General features: G+C 41.2%; 1 protein-coding gene across 2 annotated transcripts in view; it reads right to left on the reverse strand.

Moving 5' to 3' along the window:
* ILDR1 (immunoglobulin like domain containing receptor 1) overlaps window positions 1–19,455 on the reverse strand; it is an 821,920-nt gene that overhangs the window by 15,173 nt on the left and 787,292 nt on the right. For both annotated transcript variants that reach the window (XM_044073087.1, XM_044073086.1), the window contains one exon: window positions 170–1,011. In XM_044073087.1, the coding sequence (XP_043929022.1) occupies window positions 170–1,011 (842 nt within the window). The remainder of the gene's footprint in view (window positions 1–169; window positions 1,012–19,455) is intronic.

Here is a 19,455-nt window from a genome sequence, read left to right on the forward strand (position 1 = left end):
TGCTCTTCCCATACATTCATGAAATTTCTAGCTCAGACACAAAAGAAAATTTTAACACTTAGAATGTTGAAATATTGACCTACAAACATGACAAAATGGTAAAAATTGTGCACTCATTACTTTTTGGGTTGTGACCACAATAATGCATTTAGGAAAAAAAATAACTTACAGACTGCCTGTCATTAACTGTCCGCCGTGCATCACTCTGTCCTGGATGTACTTCGATTGAATGATAGCTAGGAGGTTTTTCTAAGAAAGAATCTTTAACTTGGTCATACTGACGTGCTTTAGGGCTTTGCCGACGGTCATATTCATCATCAGAACTCCAAGAGTCTCTTTGGGCTGGAGGAGAACGCCCTCTTTCCCTCCTATTGTACCATCGTTCAGGTGAATGCCTCCGGCGATCTGTCTGTCTGTCTTGGAAATGATCCTCCTCAGAATGTCTTCTTCTCTGTCTGTAACCTGAATAACCTCTTCTGTCTTCATAATCTGATTCATCACTATAACTTCGTTGTTGAGAGGGATGGTGCCTTCTTGGGCTTACTGGTCTGCCTTCATAAGTGTCTCGTCTGGATGCCACTTCTCTCTCACCCCATCTTCTGTCCTGGAAAGGCCCTCTTGAGTTGTCTCTCCTGGAATGCGAACTCTCTAATGATCTGGGCCTCTGGTTCCTCCTGTTAAACTCATTGTCTGATGGTTCCCGCTGACCAGGGTAGTTGTTCCTCTGTCTTGATGAGCCACTATTTCTGGCAGAGTTTGATACCCTCTCAATAATAGGAGGCAGGTGGATGACTCTCCTCTCAACCTCTCGCACCTCAACATCATTAAGGGAAGACAGCATACTGGGATGGTGGCTGCCATTAAATGGAGCTGAGGTTTGGTGCAACTGATGGATGTTTAAGTTTTTCACTTCATTTTCCAGATAGTCCACCACCTTATTAGTTGCAGCTGCCTGCCTTGGGTCAGGCAGGGGAGCCATTTGAATAGGATAGCTGCTGGCTTGGGGGTATCCTAAAAGAAAAAAAATGCAAAAATATATGTTACTATTCATTGCCTAAAATCACAGTTCTCAGTTATCAATCAAAGATGTGAGAGATATGTGCTGCACTATTTACAGGGTTATCCAGCATCACAAGGTTACTAATGAGAAATGCTTCTGGGCAACCTATTTAACTAAATAGAAATTAATAATGCTGCTGCTACAAAACAGACAAGAAAATGACACACCCACACCCACATGCAATACAGGGCATTGGGGTGCAGTTTATTTATTTTTTTAAATCTGCCATCAGAGGACTATCAGAAACCTATCAGTCCTTTTTTCCCTTTTCTTTGTCAGGGATGAGGGTCTAGCTATCCAGGGAGGGACCATCTTACTGCAGGATAAGGTCTGCAGGCTGCCTGTGCTGACTCCAAGCTCACTTCTTGTGTAGGTGCATGTTGACACTGTGAGTCCAACATCTCCACCTCAGTGCTGATGTGCTTATCTAGGACCTCACCCTCCAGGGACATGCCATGGAGCACTACAATGTTATGCCTACCTCCATGGATACACACTGCCTCCTCTGCAGCCCAACCCACATACGGCCTGCTGTACACTGCTATCCATGTTATCCAGTATTACTACAGGTACACAGCAGCAACTGGACACCTCTCCAGCATGTCACCCATCTCACCTTCCTGAGAAAAGTGAGCAGGCAAAGCCCTTTCATTCCTCTCCCTTCTCTTGCCAAACCCTTGCATATTGGGATTGCTACTCAAACTGTCTGGGTTGCAGTCAGGGCTTCATTCCTCTTAAGTGTTGGAGCCAACAGAAGCACAAGAAAGTTAAATGGGTCACACATCTTGCATCACCATACACCAAAAACGGGTCTACTAAACTAATGTAGCTACTTATACAATATGAAAAATATTGCAGTAGCAGTCTTTAAAACATCCCTTCATGACAAAAAAATCATCTATCTTAACTACAGTTTGGTACATCAATGTGTATTATAATACAGCTACAGTGATATGTTTTGACCATCAAAGCTGATGTTTTATCTTAAGTGATGCAGTATTGCAATAATTCAGCTATGCTATCAACTAAATGACCAAATCATCTACAGCCAATTTTTTTTTACACCACAGAGTGACTAGCCCTGACATGGCGTGCAGCCTGTGATTAGTGTTCTATCTACAGGATACTGCGCACCATGGCTAATGCCCAAAGTGGTTGGTCTATACAACGCTTCCACTGATAGGCACCATCTAGAGTCTTCTTGTGTGAGTTTTGAGGTGGAAACACTCAGCATGTTTTTGGGGGATGGGAAGAACCCCACAGGCACCTGTAGAACCTGCAAACTCCATACATGCATTGGCCAGAGGTCAGGACCGAACTTTATATCTTGTGCATGGAAAGTCGAAGAACTAAGTCATAATGACAACTGTGTTCAGACTCACAGAGGGGGTTCCCAGTGAGAGTGGGTGTGCATCAGGGTTTAGTTCTTGAGTCTACTGCTGTTCATATTGATGATGGACTACATTAGCAAACAGATCAGAGGGGATATATCAACAAAATTGCTGTATGCAAACAATTTGGCATTAAAGGCAGACTCTGAACAAGAACTTCAGAAAAGGATGGGAGAATGAAATGCAAAACTGAAGGCACATAGGAGGAAACAGAGTACAGATGAGATGGTAGTAAAGGCAGAAAATGAGTGAAATAAAAAAGCTGAGAAGCGATATAGAAGGGGAAAATAATGAAACAATTTGTCTGTTACCTTGTCTGGCTATATTAGAGCTTTCTTCCTTATCATTCTTGATTTACAAGATTATATTTGTTTAAGTTTATTTATTTATTATTTTTTATTTTATTTATTTTACATTTGTTGTCCGGGCTAGTCTAACTGGATACATATCCATTTTCAGTAGAGGCCCGGGGAGATAAGCTCCAAGACAGATAAATGAAAAACTTAGTAATCAATACACAAAATAAGACTAAATAAAAATATTCATAGTAAACAAGCAGAATCCAGGTACAACAAGAGAAAAATAAAATAAAAAAAAAGACTAAATAGCAGCATTCACTGTGAACAATGCATATTACAGGTTACAACATAAAATTCTGTGAGGACAAAAACAACTTACATATAGTGCAAGAATGCTTATACTATACAATATGCAGATATAATACATAAAAAGTAAAACTAAGGTCAAAAGAGAAGACAGGTTAATTATATACAAATAAAAAAAATATTCTTCAGTAGGAAGTATTTAGAGAGACTGGACACTGTGTAGTTTAGGAGGAAATCTATATTTATAGGTAAAAGAATATGTACTAGTTTATGAGTAGTCTGGGATAGGCAGAGCTCAGTTTAGTCAGCTGGATAGATGCCTAGTCAGGTTTAGTACAGGGGCACAACCAGTGTGTTCTAAGGTAGAGTTTCGGTCTACTTTTGAAGTGTGACAGAGAGGGAAGAGAGGAAAGGTCACTGGGGAGAAGATTCCAGGTTTTTCCAACAGCATTAGAGAAGAGAGATTCACTAGCCTTGTTGTTAGGTTTAGAGGTATGTAGAAGATTTTTGTGTGAGGAACGTAGTGATTTCAGATTTGTATATGGAGTGATGAGGGTAGATAGAATAGGAGTACTGGAAGGTTTATAAAGAGTTTTATTGGCAATGGTTAGTTGATGGAATTTCATCACGTTTTGTAGTTCAAGCCATCCAAGCTGCTTTATATTTATGCAATGGTGGGTTCTGTAAGGGCTTCTTGTTGCAAATCTAGCGATGTTATTGTAGGAAGTTTCCAGTTTGCTGAGGTTATTTTTAGAAAGGTTAGTAAAAATAGGTGAGGCATAGAGGAGAGTAGAGATTAGATGAGTGTGAGCTATGGTTGTTCTAGCTGTGGGGGAAAGGTAAGGTTTAATCCTATAGAGGGAGCCAAGTTTTTTGTTGACAGTTTTTACTGTATTGTTGATATGGATGTCAAAGTTCAGATTGTTATCAATGGTGATACCCAATAGTTTGGTGGTTGGGTCAGGTGATATAATGGTACCATTAGTGGATGTAACTGAGAAATCAAGTGGACAGGACTTGTGAGTCAGATTAAAGAGGAGGAGTTTAGTTTTTTGGGGGTTCAAAAGAAGGCAACGCTGTGTAAACCATTGTTCAATTGTTTTAAATGCCTTCTGGGTAAGAGAGAGAAGTTCAGATGTGGATTTGGCTGAGCATATAAGTGTGGAGTCATCAGCATATTGCATGCATGTGGTTTGGGAGATGGCTAGATGAAGGTCATTAATAAATATTGAGAAGAGGAGAGGTCCTAGTATGGACCCTTGAGGAACACCTAGGGTAACTGGTTGGAGGGTAGAAAGAGTCTTATGCCAAGTTACTGCCTGTTGTCTTTTATCTAGGTAGGATTGGAACCATTTCATGGAAGGTGCATCTAATGATAGGGATTCGAGTATGTTGATGAGAATCTGATGACTGACCATGTCAAATGCTTTGGACAAGTCAATGAATAGTGCTGAAGAAAGGTTATTAAGGTTACGTTTTTTGTTTATGCAATCTGTAAAGGAAAGGAGGGCAGTGGTAGTGCTGTGCAAGGGTCTGAAACCATGTTGACAGCTGGAAAGTAAGTTATTTTTGGGTTAAGTGGTCAAGTAATTGCCTATGGATACATTTCTCCATGATCTTTGCCAAGGGTGAAAGAAGGGTAATAGGGTGGTAGTTGGAGAGCTCATTGGAGTGTCCTCCTTTATGGAGGGGGATAACATGAGTGACTTTCCATAAGCTAGGTATGTGACCTTCGGTAATAGTCCTATTGATCAGAATGGAAATAGGATAAGCTATAGCTTTGGCTGATAGCCTTAGAAAATCAGCAGGTAGTTGATCTGCTGAGGGAGAGCATGGTTTTAGTTTTTGTATGAGGGTTAGAATGTATGTAGTTGGGACAGGTTGCAAATGAAAAGGAGGGGGTGAGGTAGAGTTATAGGAAGGTAGAGTGAAGCTATTAGGTGATAGCCAACTAGCTAAGCTAGTGTTTGGATAGTATTAGTAAAGAAGGTATTGAATGTATTGGCTGTATTCATGGGATTAGTATGGTCAGTATTTTGAGGGTTAGGTGTGGTGGATTGACCTGGGTGAAGTAATTGGTTAATGCTAGTCCAGAATTTTTGAGGGTTGTTTTGATTAGTTTGTTGGAATTGTAGGTAGTAATTTATTTTATCAGAGAGTATAGCTTTCTTAGTGTCATTTCTTTACTGTCTAAAGGTTTGTTGGTCAACAGGGTTTTTAGTCATTCTCCATTTGGCCCAATGTTTATTTCTAAGGTGCATTTTGTGTTTGGTTACTTTGGAAAGACATGGGGCACACTTGGTTTTAACTCTAATTAATCTGGTTGGATCATGTTGGTTGAGAATGGCAAGAAAGTTAGAGTTAAAGTAATTGATGGCCTCTTCTAAAGGGAGATGTTTTAAGGGAGACCAACTGCAAGCTCTTAGTTCTTTTTTGAATAGCTCAGGGTTAAAGTTCTTTTTGGATCTTATATTTTTGACAGATGTTGGATTGGGAGTATGGGTTTTGTGCCTAATAATATAGGTAAGTGAGTGGTCACTTATATCATCAGAGAGGGTTCCTGAATCATAATTGTGAGGGTGATGGTTTATGAGAATCCAGTCTAATATTCTTGTTTCTGGTTAGCTTTATTGATCCTGGTGAGGAATGTAATAGTTTGAAAAAAAACATATAGGTTAATGTGGGTTGTAGGGAGGCTGCTGCAATAGCAGTTCCAGTCAATGTTTATATCTCCTAGGATTACGGTTTCTTGAGGCAAGTGTTGGGATAGCCAGCAAAGAATATTTTCCATGGTGGCAATGTTATTACCAGGAGGAAGATGCATACAGATGATATACATGGGTTTGGCATTGTTAATATGAAGTTTGGAGATAAGAATTTCTACATTGGAATCAAGAGGTATTTTACAGTTGTAGGTGGTTAACTGTAAGCCTGATTTAAATAGAATAGCTACCCCTCCTCCTTTCTTGTCTACTCAGTCGAGTCTTAGTATGTTATATCCAGGTGGAAGGATTTCATTGACTTTGGTAGCAGGCTTTAACCAGGTTTCTGTTAAGCAGAGGATATCAAAGGAATATACTTCTACTAGAGCTTGGAGTTGAGGTACTTTGTTGTTTATGCTACGTATATTAAGATGGGCTACTTGGAGGGAGTTCGATGTTTTACTAAGGGAATTGATAGGGTAGGGATTTTGGCTGTGGAGAGTACTAGGAGTTCTTGTTGGGCCTGGGTTAGGGTGGATATCTCCATCTTTTATTGAGAGTAGTAATCCTATATAGCCTGGGTTAGGGAATTTGTTGTACAGAAGTAGATTTTTCCTGAGATTAAGTGTGTTATATTTAATATGTAGTATTCTATGATACTTTGCAAGTAGGTAGTTGGGTGAAGATGTTACATTAGCATGGTTAAAGAGGAGTGGAAGGGATAGAGCATTGGTTTCCTTGTTAGGATAGAGATGGTTTAGATGTAATGGGTATTCATAGGAAGTGAGTAAGTAGGCAAAGGTTACAGGAAGAAGTAGTAGTAGTGTGAATAAAAGTAGGATAAATAATGGGGTGGGAGGTTTATACATTGTGCAGATTTACTATTGGATATATTTAGGTAATATATAGGTAATTTATTTATTGACATCCAGATAGTAACATTTTGGCATTGATCTCAGTCTTTAACAGTACATTTGACTGAAGACATATGATTGTTAGAAAGCATTTTTATTTTATAAAATAATGAAGCTATAATGTTTCTGTCAAATGCAGCTACTGTCATTGTCATTATTTTTACTTTCATGTAAGGGATGTTAAATGTGAATTGATCACTGCTTTTCACTTTGCAGGCCGAATAGACCCAATATCCATGGACGTAACAGTACTAAATATTGATTATGCATTTAGCATTTCTCGACTGAACTTCAACAGGCTTTTCATACTGCAGCAATATGCAGCATACTGGACAGTCATATTTAGTCCACTGTAGGTGTTCCTTTGTGGAAGTCTCAAGATCTGATCAATACATACTGCCAAGTCAGGAGTTTATGTGAGAAGTAAGTTTGGTAAGAAGATTGGAAATGATTTTTGGATGATCTCAGAGACGTTTTAGCAAAGGTTCCCCTGACTTTTTGGGGATGAACATTGCCTAGAATGTTCAGTCCCTGATTAGGGATATTGCCAGGAGATTGGAGGAACAGTCTGAGGGAAGTAGTGGATATTTCCTTCTTTGAGAATGTAGTTGCAGCCAACAGGCACAGAGTGCCAGGGGTAGTGTTTGACAGAAGAATTGCAAAGAAGCTGAAAAGTGAGGTGTACAAAACAGTGGTGTGACCAGTACTACTGTATGGCACAGAAACCTGGGAGGTGACGGCAGAGCAGAACAGGAAGCTAAAGATGATGAAGACAAAGTGCATGAAATGGGTGGTAAGATGCATACTGTGGGGCAGAAGAAGAAATGAGGGCATCAGGGAAGAAGCCCAGGTAGCTCCAATTGCAGAGAATGTCAAAAAGAATAGATTATGGTGGTTTAGGCATATGTGCAGGAAAGCAGAAACAATATGCTGAAAAAGATTTGGGACAGACAGGAGGAAGGCAAGAAGAAACAGGTGTCCAGCAAAGAGTTGGATGGATTGTGAGAAAGAAGACCTGCGACAATCGGGCACGACTGTAGATGAAGGTTGTAGAGTGGCACTGAATCAAGAGAGATGGTGATCATTGATGTGACACCCTGACCCCTTGTAGAAATGGGTAAAAAGGGGGTTGACTATGATGACTGATGATGACTAAATGTCATTAAGCTTCAATTACTCTTTTGGATTTCTTAAGTTCTCTTAATGAAAATTGAGGTCAAAACCAAATGTACAGCGTAAATAATCTACCTCACTGCCAACTACCTGCTTGTGTGTTTACAACCAACATGCAACAAAATACTAATTAGAGTCAACAACCGACATCTGTATTATGGGGAAAATCTATACTTGTATATTGTGGTTTCTATACATATTACAATGGTTGGTGTCCAAAATCAGTTGAAATAATGTGAGAAACCAAACGTAATATTCTGAGACAAATGATGCACTTAAGTAAATTCTACAGTTGTGGGTCATTTGACTTGTGAGAATCTGGAAATGTTAACTAACATGGCAGCATGAAAGCAGAATGAACATGCTCCTGTAAACATCTGACAGTCACAGAGTTTCAGAGGTATCTCAAATAATATAAACAGCCATAGCAATTGCATTCTTTACAACTATGCCAATTATTTATAGGCTTATGAAGTTTGTCAGGATAATATTTCATACAAATAAATCCTGATGCTACTCCAGTGATACAGGCTCCCAGGAAAGTACCAGTAGCTCTATGATGCTGACACTCTAGAGTAGAACTAAGCAAGAAATGAAAAGCTTAAGTGTTATTAAGAAGCAATTATGTGCAGAGGAATGGGCAAATCATAGTTACTGTTACTAAGTACTACATGATTAACATCAGTAGTGATCTCTATGAGCCAAATAAAGCGATTAAAAACAGTACTACTCATTGCTTAAAGTTGAGGAAGTTGTCTCAACAATGTTAAATGACAAATTATTTTCAGTACTAGATAATAACCAGGGTTTCTTGCCGATAAACCTAGACAAAGAAATTTCCAAAATGTGTATGTCTAATATGCCTGTGGAAAAGTACAGATTCATTTAACTTTTGATGGCATTTTATCACAAATACAGGTACTCCCCAAAGCACTGCTGCACAGGTAATTAGAAGACTAGGAAGGTACTGTAAACATACCTTTTTTATGACTTCTTCGACTCAGTCTCCAGAGCTTTGGATGAGGGTAAGGCAGTCCACCACAGCTTATCTGGACCTTGCCAAGGCCTTCTACACCATCCCCCACTCTGGAATCATAGATAAAAGTACTATGCTGGGCATAAATCCCTACGTCACTCGATGAGTTGCCAACTGTCTTACTGACAGAACCCAGACTGTAAAAGTAGCTGGCAGTACACTAAACACCAAAAGTGCGATGAGAGACTTACGGACACAGGTGGACAGTGGCCTCACCTTCGATAACCACATTGCCACAACAGTCAGGAAATCCTTCTATGTGGCACACCTTATCACTAAGGGCTTTTCATCCAGAAAAAAGGAGGTCATTGTCCCGCTGTACTCATCCCTTATTAGACCCATTATAGAGTACAACGCCCCGTTTGGTATGTACCTCACAAGACATCTGCAACAGCTGGAAAGGCCACAGAAATACCTCACTAAAAGAATCACAGGCCTAAAGCAGATGCCCTATGATGACCATCTAAAAAAACTCCAGCTATACTCTGTGGCATAACGTCTACTCAGAGGCAATCTTTGCTTAACATACAAGGCCATGTCAAACCCTGAGCTGTTGGACATGCTACACTTAAAAGAAATCCCAATCCCTCAGAGCCACACTCTCCAGGGATCTAAACCTTGTCATCACAATGAACAAAACATGCTGGAGGGATAGGTTCCTGACCCAGCGACTCCCCAGACTCTGGAATAGACTGCCCATACATCTCAAGCAGAGTGCCTCCTTGGCCCTCTTCAAAAGGAACCTTGACAATTGGATGGGAGATAGGAAATTCACCCCGGGGATCATGCCAGTCGCCCTGCTTGACAGGGGTCCAGGGAAGTAAATATTGTGGGAAGAAATATCCAGGGAATTGTTATGGCTAGGCTTGTATAGGCCCTAGTGCCAACCTATGAACTTTGCCAGTAAAGCATAATTGCATTGTTGACAAGGTCATAAAAAAGCCAAACTGGCCGAAATGTACCCATAAAGATTTAAAAAGTAAAAGAGCACTGGCCTTCAGAAGCCATGTAGCTGAAATACTGGTTATGTCCTTAAGGGTTCATTTGCATGTATGTCATGGGCCTCTAATACAGGAAGTTTAAGGTATTACACTGTGTAGACTCTAGCTTGGCTGGGTTTTTCTAGTTGTTTTTACTAAATCATTTGTCTGTGTGAACTTTTTAACCATTGGTTTTCATGTACCTACAATTGTTTACTTAAGTAGGTGTTTTTATACAACTGACCTGACCACTAGATGTCAATAACAGATCACCTAAGCTTTAAAAAAAAAAAAAAAAAAAATTGTTTTTTTAAATTTCATCAGTGCATGCTTAGTTTGACTGAACTATGTTGCTCTTACACAAAATATTTCCACATAGATTTATATTTTGTGTTTTGCGTGTTTTTTTTTTTTTTACTTGGTATTTCTGTGTTTATATGACAGCAAATTTCATCATGTGACTACTATTTTCTTCCATTTAAATGGGAATGCAGGGATCTTTAGTCAGATTTTCAGAAAGTACTGGCAGCTGGCCAGCAAACCTGGACGTTTCCTATATTGACAATTGCCTTGCTACTTCATTTTAGATTACATGGATATTTCTTGCAACCTACTGTTTCCTGTGCAGGTTTGTCTGTGAGGTTTGGAGCACAGTTTACCTTGTACAAGACAGAGGTCTAGCACCTTGCTCCTTATAATTGGTAAATTATACTCTTTACCCACTTGACAAACATCAAGCTGAACCAGTCCTTAACCATTGTCCCAATAACTGCTCTTAGAAACAGCCAATAAGTTTTAACTCGTACTTCATTGATAGCACAGCTGCCCTCACCAATTAATCCATTCCAGAGTCCCCTGACTCATGTCTATCCCATTCACTAATACCCCCACCCTCACAATAAAACCAGTCACCAATTCCTTCATAAAAGTTATTATCTAAACATAAACCCTGGTCATCCTCGGATGATAACCTTTCGGTAGAATACCTTAAAACTGCTGCTAATGATACTGACCATCCCCATCCTTATAAACGGGTCAATACAGGAATCCTATATTCCTACCCTCTAGGAAAAAAATGCCAAATCATCCCTCTCCACAAAGGTGGCACTTCTACTGAGATATCTAAATTTCAGACCCACCTGTCATCTCATCCTCCCTCTTGAAAATATTGGGAAATGTGTCTATAAACAATTACTCCAACATCTCTTAATGGAATAACTGTTAACCAATACTCAACATGGTTTTAGATCTGCCCATGGATCAAATGCCTTCATAATCTTTTTACAAACATAAATAAAGCCAAGGGAGAGAAGTTATCTTCCTTATTCCTAGACTTATCAAAAGCTTTCATCACTGTATCTTATTTAAAAAAAATAAATTAAAAAAAAAAAAAAAAAAAAAAAATATATATATATATATATATATATATATATATATATATATATATATATATATATATATATATCTCCTACTACAATATATATATATCTCCTACTACAACTGTATATCTCCTACTACAATATATATATATCTCCTACTACAACTGTCCAAAATGGGTATCTCACAACCTGCTCTTCAGTGGTTTTATAATTGCATGTCAGAATGCTTCCCTTTCGTTTTGTCTACCTATCAGTACAGGTGTCTCACAAAACATAATATTTGGTCCTCTTCTATTAAATGTCTTTATAAACAATCTTTACACTTCTATACAACAAGCATCACTTGTAGAGTATGCAGATGATTCCAACCTTATCTGCCTCTCAGACAAACTAGAAAACTTAAGATTGCACAATATGCCTTTAACTCTATTGAAAACTGGCTTTGTAACTACCAACTTCTTAACCCAAAGAAAATCAAACTCCTTTTATTTTCTGTAAATCATTACCCATGACAAAAATAACTTTAGAATTACATCCCTAAACACCACATCCAGTGAAGTAGCTGCCCATACAAAGCTGTTGGGAGTTACCATAGATGACAACCTCAACATACAGACAATATAAAGAAAACTCACAAAAACTAGGCATGTTACACAGATCCAAAAAATTCTTACTGTATCCACCAGTCACTCTTGCCACTATCTATTCTCTAATGTGTGGTTTTCCCATCCTGACTAGGCCAGGCCACCCTAAAATCTAAACTAGAACAGTACTACAAGGTCACTAGATTTAGTGCCAATACAAGTCACAGAACACATCACTGTTCCACACTAAAAACTCTATAAACTGGCTAAAATTATCTCATTGACTAAACCGTACCCTACTTCTCTTAAAACATACTAAATTTAATCCCACTTCCTACCCAGCTGTAAGTGGAATTCTCCACCACTACCTCTCAAATTGTTAACTTTGATCTTCTAAAAAAACAACTCTTGACATCTATAAGCCTTATGAAAACTGCAGTCAAAAGTCTGTACTCACACTGTGTAACAAAAGTCTGGAATGCAATCCCTGCACCAATCAGGGCAATAAATAGCATTACTTATTTAAGCTGCATCTAAAAGAATTCCTCATAGAGTCCTGGCTTTGCACATGTTGAACTCCTGGCTAAAAATGTCAGCTCCTATTCCTCTTATACCTCAAACCACGAATTGAGGTCATACGTCAGATGTACACCATCAGGAAAGTAAAGGTTTGGCACCCCAGACGTACAGCAGCTACAAAGTTATGAATACTGCAAAACTGATTTCAGTTAGGACACCTATCTGTATAAGTCTATGGTAAACAAAATGTATTCACCCTTATTTGAATAATTTGAGAAGAAAATGGCAAATAAATAGATTGAGAGAAATCTGACATCATAACTACTTTGAGATTAATGGAAGGATTTGCCCTGAAAGACACTCTGTCTTTATGAAAGATGATGTACAGAGAGGAAGATGAGGCCTGCAGCTCCAATATTCTCCAGGATGAAGTAATGGTCACCAAAAACAGAGTTTTCCAGCACAGAAACATCAATTATGCATTGGAAGTCAGCTCAAATAGAGCTTTAGATACAATTTCCAGTACCAAACTCAGATTCCATGGCAGTATAGGATCTTTGATAGCAGGCCAAAGAAGAAAGACCCCTTTAAGGAAGGACTTACATAATTTGTGAGAGACTAAAGAAAGGTCCATAAAGCCAACATGAAAACTAGAGACAGCCACTAGTTGTACCTTGATAATGGAAAAACTGGTACCTGCTTGAGGCATAAGCTGTAAAAATCGAAGAATGTCAGGTATTAATGCACAAAAAGAGTCAATGTCAAAACTGTTTGCCAAGATAGTAAGGCATTTCTTTTTACTACAATAGATCCTCCATGTGCAATCCTTCAGGGAAGCCATAATTCAATAAACTTGCTTTTACAAAGAATCTTAACCCCTTCACTGATGACCTCTGGCCATCATCGGAACTGGAGAAATCATGTGGTTAACCTTAAAATTGGAATGTCCAGGTGAGGCTTGCTGGAAAGATGAGTGACCAGATCCAGAATGGTGTTGGCTTCAGAAGAGGGAAAGTACAGTTTTGTACCTACCATAAATGTAGATGTCCGATAGGTATGCATCTGCAGTCATCACATATGGGTTGTCCTGCCTCAGGCAGCCCTTCGGTCGGCCGGATTCCAAAGTCTGGGTCCGGTGTCGGCTGATGTCGCCCCTTCCCCGACGTCAGAGCGCCTGGGGTATAAAAGCATCAGCCGACGCCATCTTCCTCAGTGTTTCTTGCCCCAGATGCCAGGTGCCCTCAAAGGAAGGCTAAATTTGGAGAAATGCAATAAATTCCAAACATGCACAGAAATATATATACATATATATATATATATATATATATATATATATATATATATATATATATATGTATACATATATATATATATATATATATATATATAAAACAAATACACCATAACAGATAACCCCAGCTAGCTATGAGAGGGGAAAGTACCCAATAAATACCCAAGAGGGGAAGGAGGGAGGGTAAACCTGACTGCAGATGCATACCTATCGGACATCTACATTTATGGTAGGTACAAAACTGTACTATGTCCTTCAAGGATGCATCTGCAGTCATCACATATGGGTAGAATACCATAGCCAAACTGGGGGTGGAGGATCTATGTAGCAAAGCCGGCTCTGGATCTGGAATATAAAGGTAAATTGTAATGCTTGGAAAATGTATGCACGGAGCTCCATGTAGCAGCTTCTAAAATGTCCTTGGTAGCCACCCCTCTTAAGAAGGCTGTGGAGATGGCTGTTGCTCTGGTGGAATGAGGTCTAATGTTAGCTGGCACAGTTTTTCCATGAAAGGAGTAACAAAAATGAATGCAATTCCCTATCCATTTTGAAATTGTCTGTTTGGAAATTGCTTTTCCTTGTGCACCAGCAGCATATGCCATCAACAGCTGGTCAGTTTTTCTGTAGCTTTTAGTTCTGTCCAAGTAGTAGCGCAACTGTCTGTGTATGTCCAGGGTGTGCAGAAGTTTCTCCCCTTTGTTTTGTGGATTTGGAAAGAAGGTAGGCAGGTGAATAGCTTGGTTTAATGAGACCTTGGATACCACCTTTGGCATAAATGAAGGATTGGTTCTCAATGAGACTCTGTCCTGATGAAAAATAAGAAATGGCTGCACTGCCATGAGGGCCTGTAACTCAGATACTCTTCTTGCTGAGGTTATGGCCAGAAGGAAGGCGGTCTTCCAAGACAGGAACTGTAGTTCTGCAGATGCTGCTGGTTCAAAGGGAGGCAGAGTTAGTTTTTCCAACACAAAGTTAAAGTCCCAAGTAGGCACTGGAGGTTTCCTTGGAGGATTGATGTTTTTAATTCCTCTTAGAAACTGTCTTAGGAGAGGATGAGAAAAGACAGGTGGGTCAGCATTGTACTCTGCTGAAATTGCTGAAGCATGAATTTTAATGGAAGAGTAGGACAGGCCATTATGGAGCATTTCTGCCAAGTATTCCAGGATATGTGCCATGTTCATCACTGTCGCAACTAGGCCCTTTGTGGTGCTCCAAGTGTGAAATATTTTCCATTTTGCTGAATATGCCTTTCTTGTGGAAGGCCTGCGAGCTTCCATGATGATATCCTTCACTCTCTTGGATAGCTTATCCTGAGGAGGAGTCAAGGTATTTTCCAGGCTGTTAGTTGCAAGGTTTTCAGGTTGGAATGCAGAGTTTTGTAATTGTGCTGTGTCAGGAGAAGTGGCCATTGAGGAAGAGGCCATGGTTTTGTGCGTGACATGCTCTTTAACAGTGGGTACCAGTGCTGTCTTGGCCAGTCCGGAGCTATCAGAATCACTTTTGGCTGCTCTGTCCTGATCTTCAGTAAGACCTTGGTCATTAATGGAAGAGGTGGAAATGCATACACTGTTAGAGTTCTCCAGCTGAAAGATAGGGCGTCCACTTTCCATGCTTGTGGGTGGTATGTCCTTGAGCAGAATTTCTTCAGCTGATGATTGTGGGGAGGCAAAAAGATCTATGTCTGGCCTTCCCCATGATTGTGTTATCTGTAGGAAGATGTCTGGGTGCAGCATCCATTCCTGTGCATCCATGATATTTCTGCTTAAGCTGTCCGCCAGTATATTGTCTTTTCCTGGCACAAACTGGGATTGCAGCTCTATATTGAGTTTCAAGGAAAGTTCCCATAGATTCATTGCCAGTCTGCAAAGAGGGTAGGAATGGGTGCCTCCTTGCTTGTTTATGTACCACATAACTGTGGTATTGTCTGTCCTTATTAGCAGGTGGCCTTGATGCAGAAAGAGTTTGAAGGCCTCGATTGCATGTATCAATGCCAGCATTTCCTTTTGGTTTATGTGCATGCGTAGCTCCTTTTGTGACCATAGTCCTTGAATACATCTGCCCTCCATGTGTGCTCCCCAACCGTGGTCTGAAGCATCCGTTGTAATGGTTTGGCTGGCTATTGGTTTGCTGAAGGGCAGACCCCTGTTTGACTGGCTTGCTTGAGCCCACCACAGAAATTCCTTTTGGAGGCATGGAATGAGTGGGATCAAATTTTCTAAGCTGTGACTGTGCTGAGTCCATAAACTCCTTAGGTACCATTGTAGTTTCCTCATATGCAGCCTTGCTTGTGGAATCAGAAGAATGCAAGATGCCATGTAACCCAGGGCCTGCAGGATTTTCCTTGCAGTCAGCTGAGTTTGTCTTGTCAGATTCTTGAAGTAATCCGGTAGTTGTCTTTGTTTTTCTTCTGTGAGAAAAGCCATTTGGGTGGTTGTGTCTAGATCCGCACCCAGAAAAGTTATTCTTTGGGCTGGAACAAGTCTTGATTTGTGAATGTTGACTGTATATCCTAAGGCTTGCAGTAGGTGGATGGCATAATTCAAGTCCTTTACCAAAGTTTGTTGGCTGTCCGCTTGTATAAGGCAGTCTTCCAGATATGGGTATATTTGAATCCCCTGAAGTCTGCAGTGTGCAATTACTGATGCCAGGCATTTCGTGAATACTCTGGGCGCAGTAGATAAGCCAAAGGGCAATGCTGAGAATTGATAATGCTCTGAACTTGCAAGAAATCTGAGGTGTCTTCTGCAACTTTGTTTGATAGGGACATGCAGGTATGCCTCCTTGAGGTCTAGAGTCACCAGCCAAGACCCCTTGACCAGCATGGGAAGGAGTTGCTGTAGAGTCAGCATTTTGAATTTTGGCACAATGAGATAGGTATTCAGTGCGGACAAGTCGAGAATAGGCCTCCATTGATTTTCTTTTCTTGGAACAAGGAATAGTCTGGAGTAAAATCCTTGGCCTTGTTCTGAAAGAGGAACCTTTTCTATAGCTTTCATTTGCATTAAGTTGGAGATTTGTTTCAAAGCCTATGCCCTTTGATTTGGTGGCAGGTCTGGCATGCCTTTTCTTTTTGGCAATGTGTGAAAATGGAACCTGTATCCTTTGTCTATTATTTGCAGTGTCCATTTGTCTCTTGTAATACTGTGCCAATTTTCTGAGAATAAGGAAAGCTTTCCGCCCAAAGGTGCTTCTAATTGAGCCCTGGTTGTCGGAGTCAAAGCAAAGTCATTGAGTCTGTCCTTGTGCAGCAGTTGTAGGTCCTGCACTACCTCCCTGGTTGGGAGGCTGCCATTGACGTCCTCTGTAGGAGCCTCTAGCTTGCCCTCTACCTCTGGCACGCCTGTTCTTGCCTCTCTGAAATCTTTCTGTGTCCGGAAAGGACCAATTCTTGGTAGGCCAATTTCTGCTGAATCTTGGTGGTTGGACTTGTAGAAAATCTTTGACTGTTTGTACAGATTTTGCCTTTTCCTCAAATTTCTTTAAGACCTCCTGAGCAGTGGAGCCAAATAACTTTTGCTTTTCCAGTGGAGCATCCAGAAGCTTAGCTTTAACATGGTCTGGCAGAGATTATTCCTTCAGCCAAGCATGCCTACGTATGACTGCACCTGTCATAGCTGACCTACATGAAGCTTCCAATGCATCATAACCACACTGTAAGAAATGGTTGCTAACCTGCTGGGAGTTATGTACCAGATCCTGAAGTGATTTGCGATCTAGGGGTTCAGGTGAAGACAGTTTCTTATGCAATTCATCTAACAAATACTCTTGGTACTGTATCATATGAAATTGACAATTTAATGCCCTCATAGAAAGAGTAGCAGAAGTATACACTTTTTTACCCCATCTCTCTAAAGCCCTGGACTCCCTTTCAGAGGGGAGTGGATTTTTAGTAGTGGCAGCTGCAACCCTTTAGGGCCCTGGGAAATAGTTTCTGGATCAGCAGAGTGGGCCTTGTAAAGAAAAAGATGCAAGTCCGGGACCCTGTAGTACCTATCGGGTTTGGCAGGGGGCAGAGGAAGAGTGTCAGGGGTTATGCTAGACTCAGAGTACACATCATCAATGACAGTCAAAACAGGAGGAATAGCCAAAGGTCTATGCTGAGGTAAATGCAGAAAAGTTCTTAATCTTTTCCTGGAACCAGAGAATTCCTGGCCCTGCCATTTGAAATGCTCTCTCATAGTGTGAAGGGTCTCCCCGAAGGATAGTTCTTCAGGAGGGGAGGCCGAGGGGATTGATTCCTCTGCATCAGAATCCTCGTAGGCCGAAAAAGCCTCCTCCTGGTAGTCCGAGAGAGCAGAGCCATCAGAGGCCTCCTCTGAGGAGTGGGGACCAGCGGGCTCAACCCTGGGCCTTTTGTCTAGAGGGGGTTGAGAGCCCCTGTCCGGATGGGGTTGAGAGCCCCTAATTAAGGAGATAAGGTCCTCTGTTAAAGTTAGAATCTGTGAACTGGTAGAGGGTCCCTGAGGAATAACCCTGGGAGGCATAGCTTTTGTATGTTTAGCAGCTTTAGCCCTGGTGAAAGCCTTTATGGACATGGATGCAGGAGGCCTAGCTGCACCACGTGCTGGTGTAGTTTTGTCTACAGGAATGGTGTCGGAAGTTTCCAAGACACCAGTTTCTGAAGGAAATTCAATAACCGACTCAGCAGGGGCCTCCGGGGCCGAGGTTGTTGGTTGAGCGGTTTCGGGGGTCGGAAGTACCAAGGACTCTGTTTCAGCTGAGACCGAGACACTCGCGGTAGGCCTGGCTGTGGTTTCAGCCGAAACCGCGGCCCACGTGTGTCAGTCCTTGTCCTTCCGTTTCTTTGTTAAATGTGAAGTCGGAGTCTCCGACGGCATACTGTATGAAAAACTAGCCCCAAAAAATTCCTCTGCAAACTCCGCCCGACGTCTAAGAGTGCGTCGGTTGAAGGAAGCACAGGCTGAACAGGCTGAGACGTTGTGGTCTGGGCCTAGGCAGGGGAGGCAGTAAGAGTGGAAATCCTTATGAGGTATTTGTTTCCCACAAGTTAAGCAATTATTAACTTTATCTGACATCGGCTGAGGCAAGAAAGAGTCCCCAACGGGGTACTTAGCTTTTGAAGTCTTCAGTAGCTGAATTACAGGAGCTGGCCGACCGGCACTTGCGAACTTCTTCTGCTTCGGGCACCACGCGGCAAGAAACACTGAGGAAGATGGCGTCGGTTGACGCTTTTATACCCCAGGTGCTCTGACGTCAGGGGAAGGGCGACATCAGCCGACGCCGGACCCAGACTTTGGAATCCGGCCGACCGAAGAGCTGCCTGAGGCAGGACAACCCATATGTGATGACTGCAGATGCATCCTTGAAGGACATCCAGATTTGTCTGGACCAAAAGGGAATGTCCACCTTATTGCTTTCTGGATGAACCTGGGAATCAAGAAGAGAGAAGGAGAGTGGGATAGGCATAAAGAAGCCCCAGAGCCACTGTTAAGACACACATCCCTGGGTAAATATCTCAGAGGGGGGATCAAGGCAAAAAAAAAATTGCTACATTTGCCATTCTGTGAACAGACAAAAAGATTGCAGCAGGGAGCGGCCCAACGATGAAAGATCTGGATGGCCATCAATGGACTGAGGGACCACCTTGAAGAGTGAAAACAGAAAAGCTGAGCCTGTCTGCTAGACAACTGGTAACTTTGGGGATTTGCGTCACAACAAGAAAGTAGCTGGAGACTATTCGCATACCCTCAATGTTCCAACACAGTGACAGAATCAGGTTCCTCCCATGCTTGTTAATATACCAAACGATTGTCAAACTGTTCATTTCGATAGAGATCAACCTGTGATAGGTGGTCCTGAG

Source organism: Protopterus annectens, chromosome 5.part1 (assembly GCF_019279795.1).
Source record: "Protopterus annectens isolate FY-2018-M chromosome 5.part1, PAN1.0, whole genome shotgun sequence".
Lineage (NCBI taxonomy): Eukaryota > Metazoa > Chordata > Ceratodontiformes > Protopteridae > Protopterus > Protopterus annectens.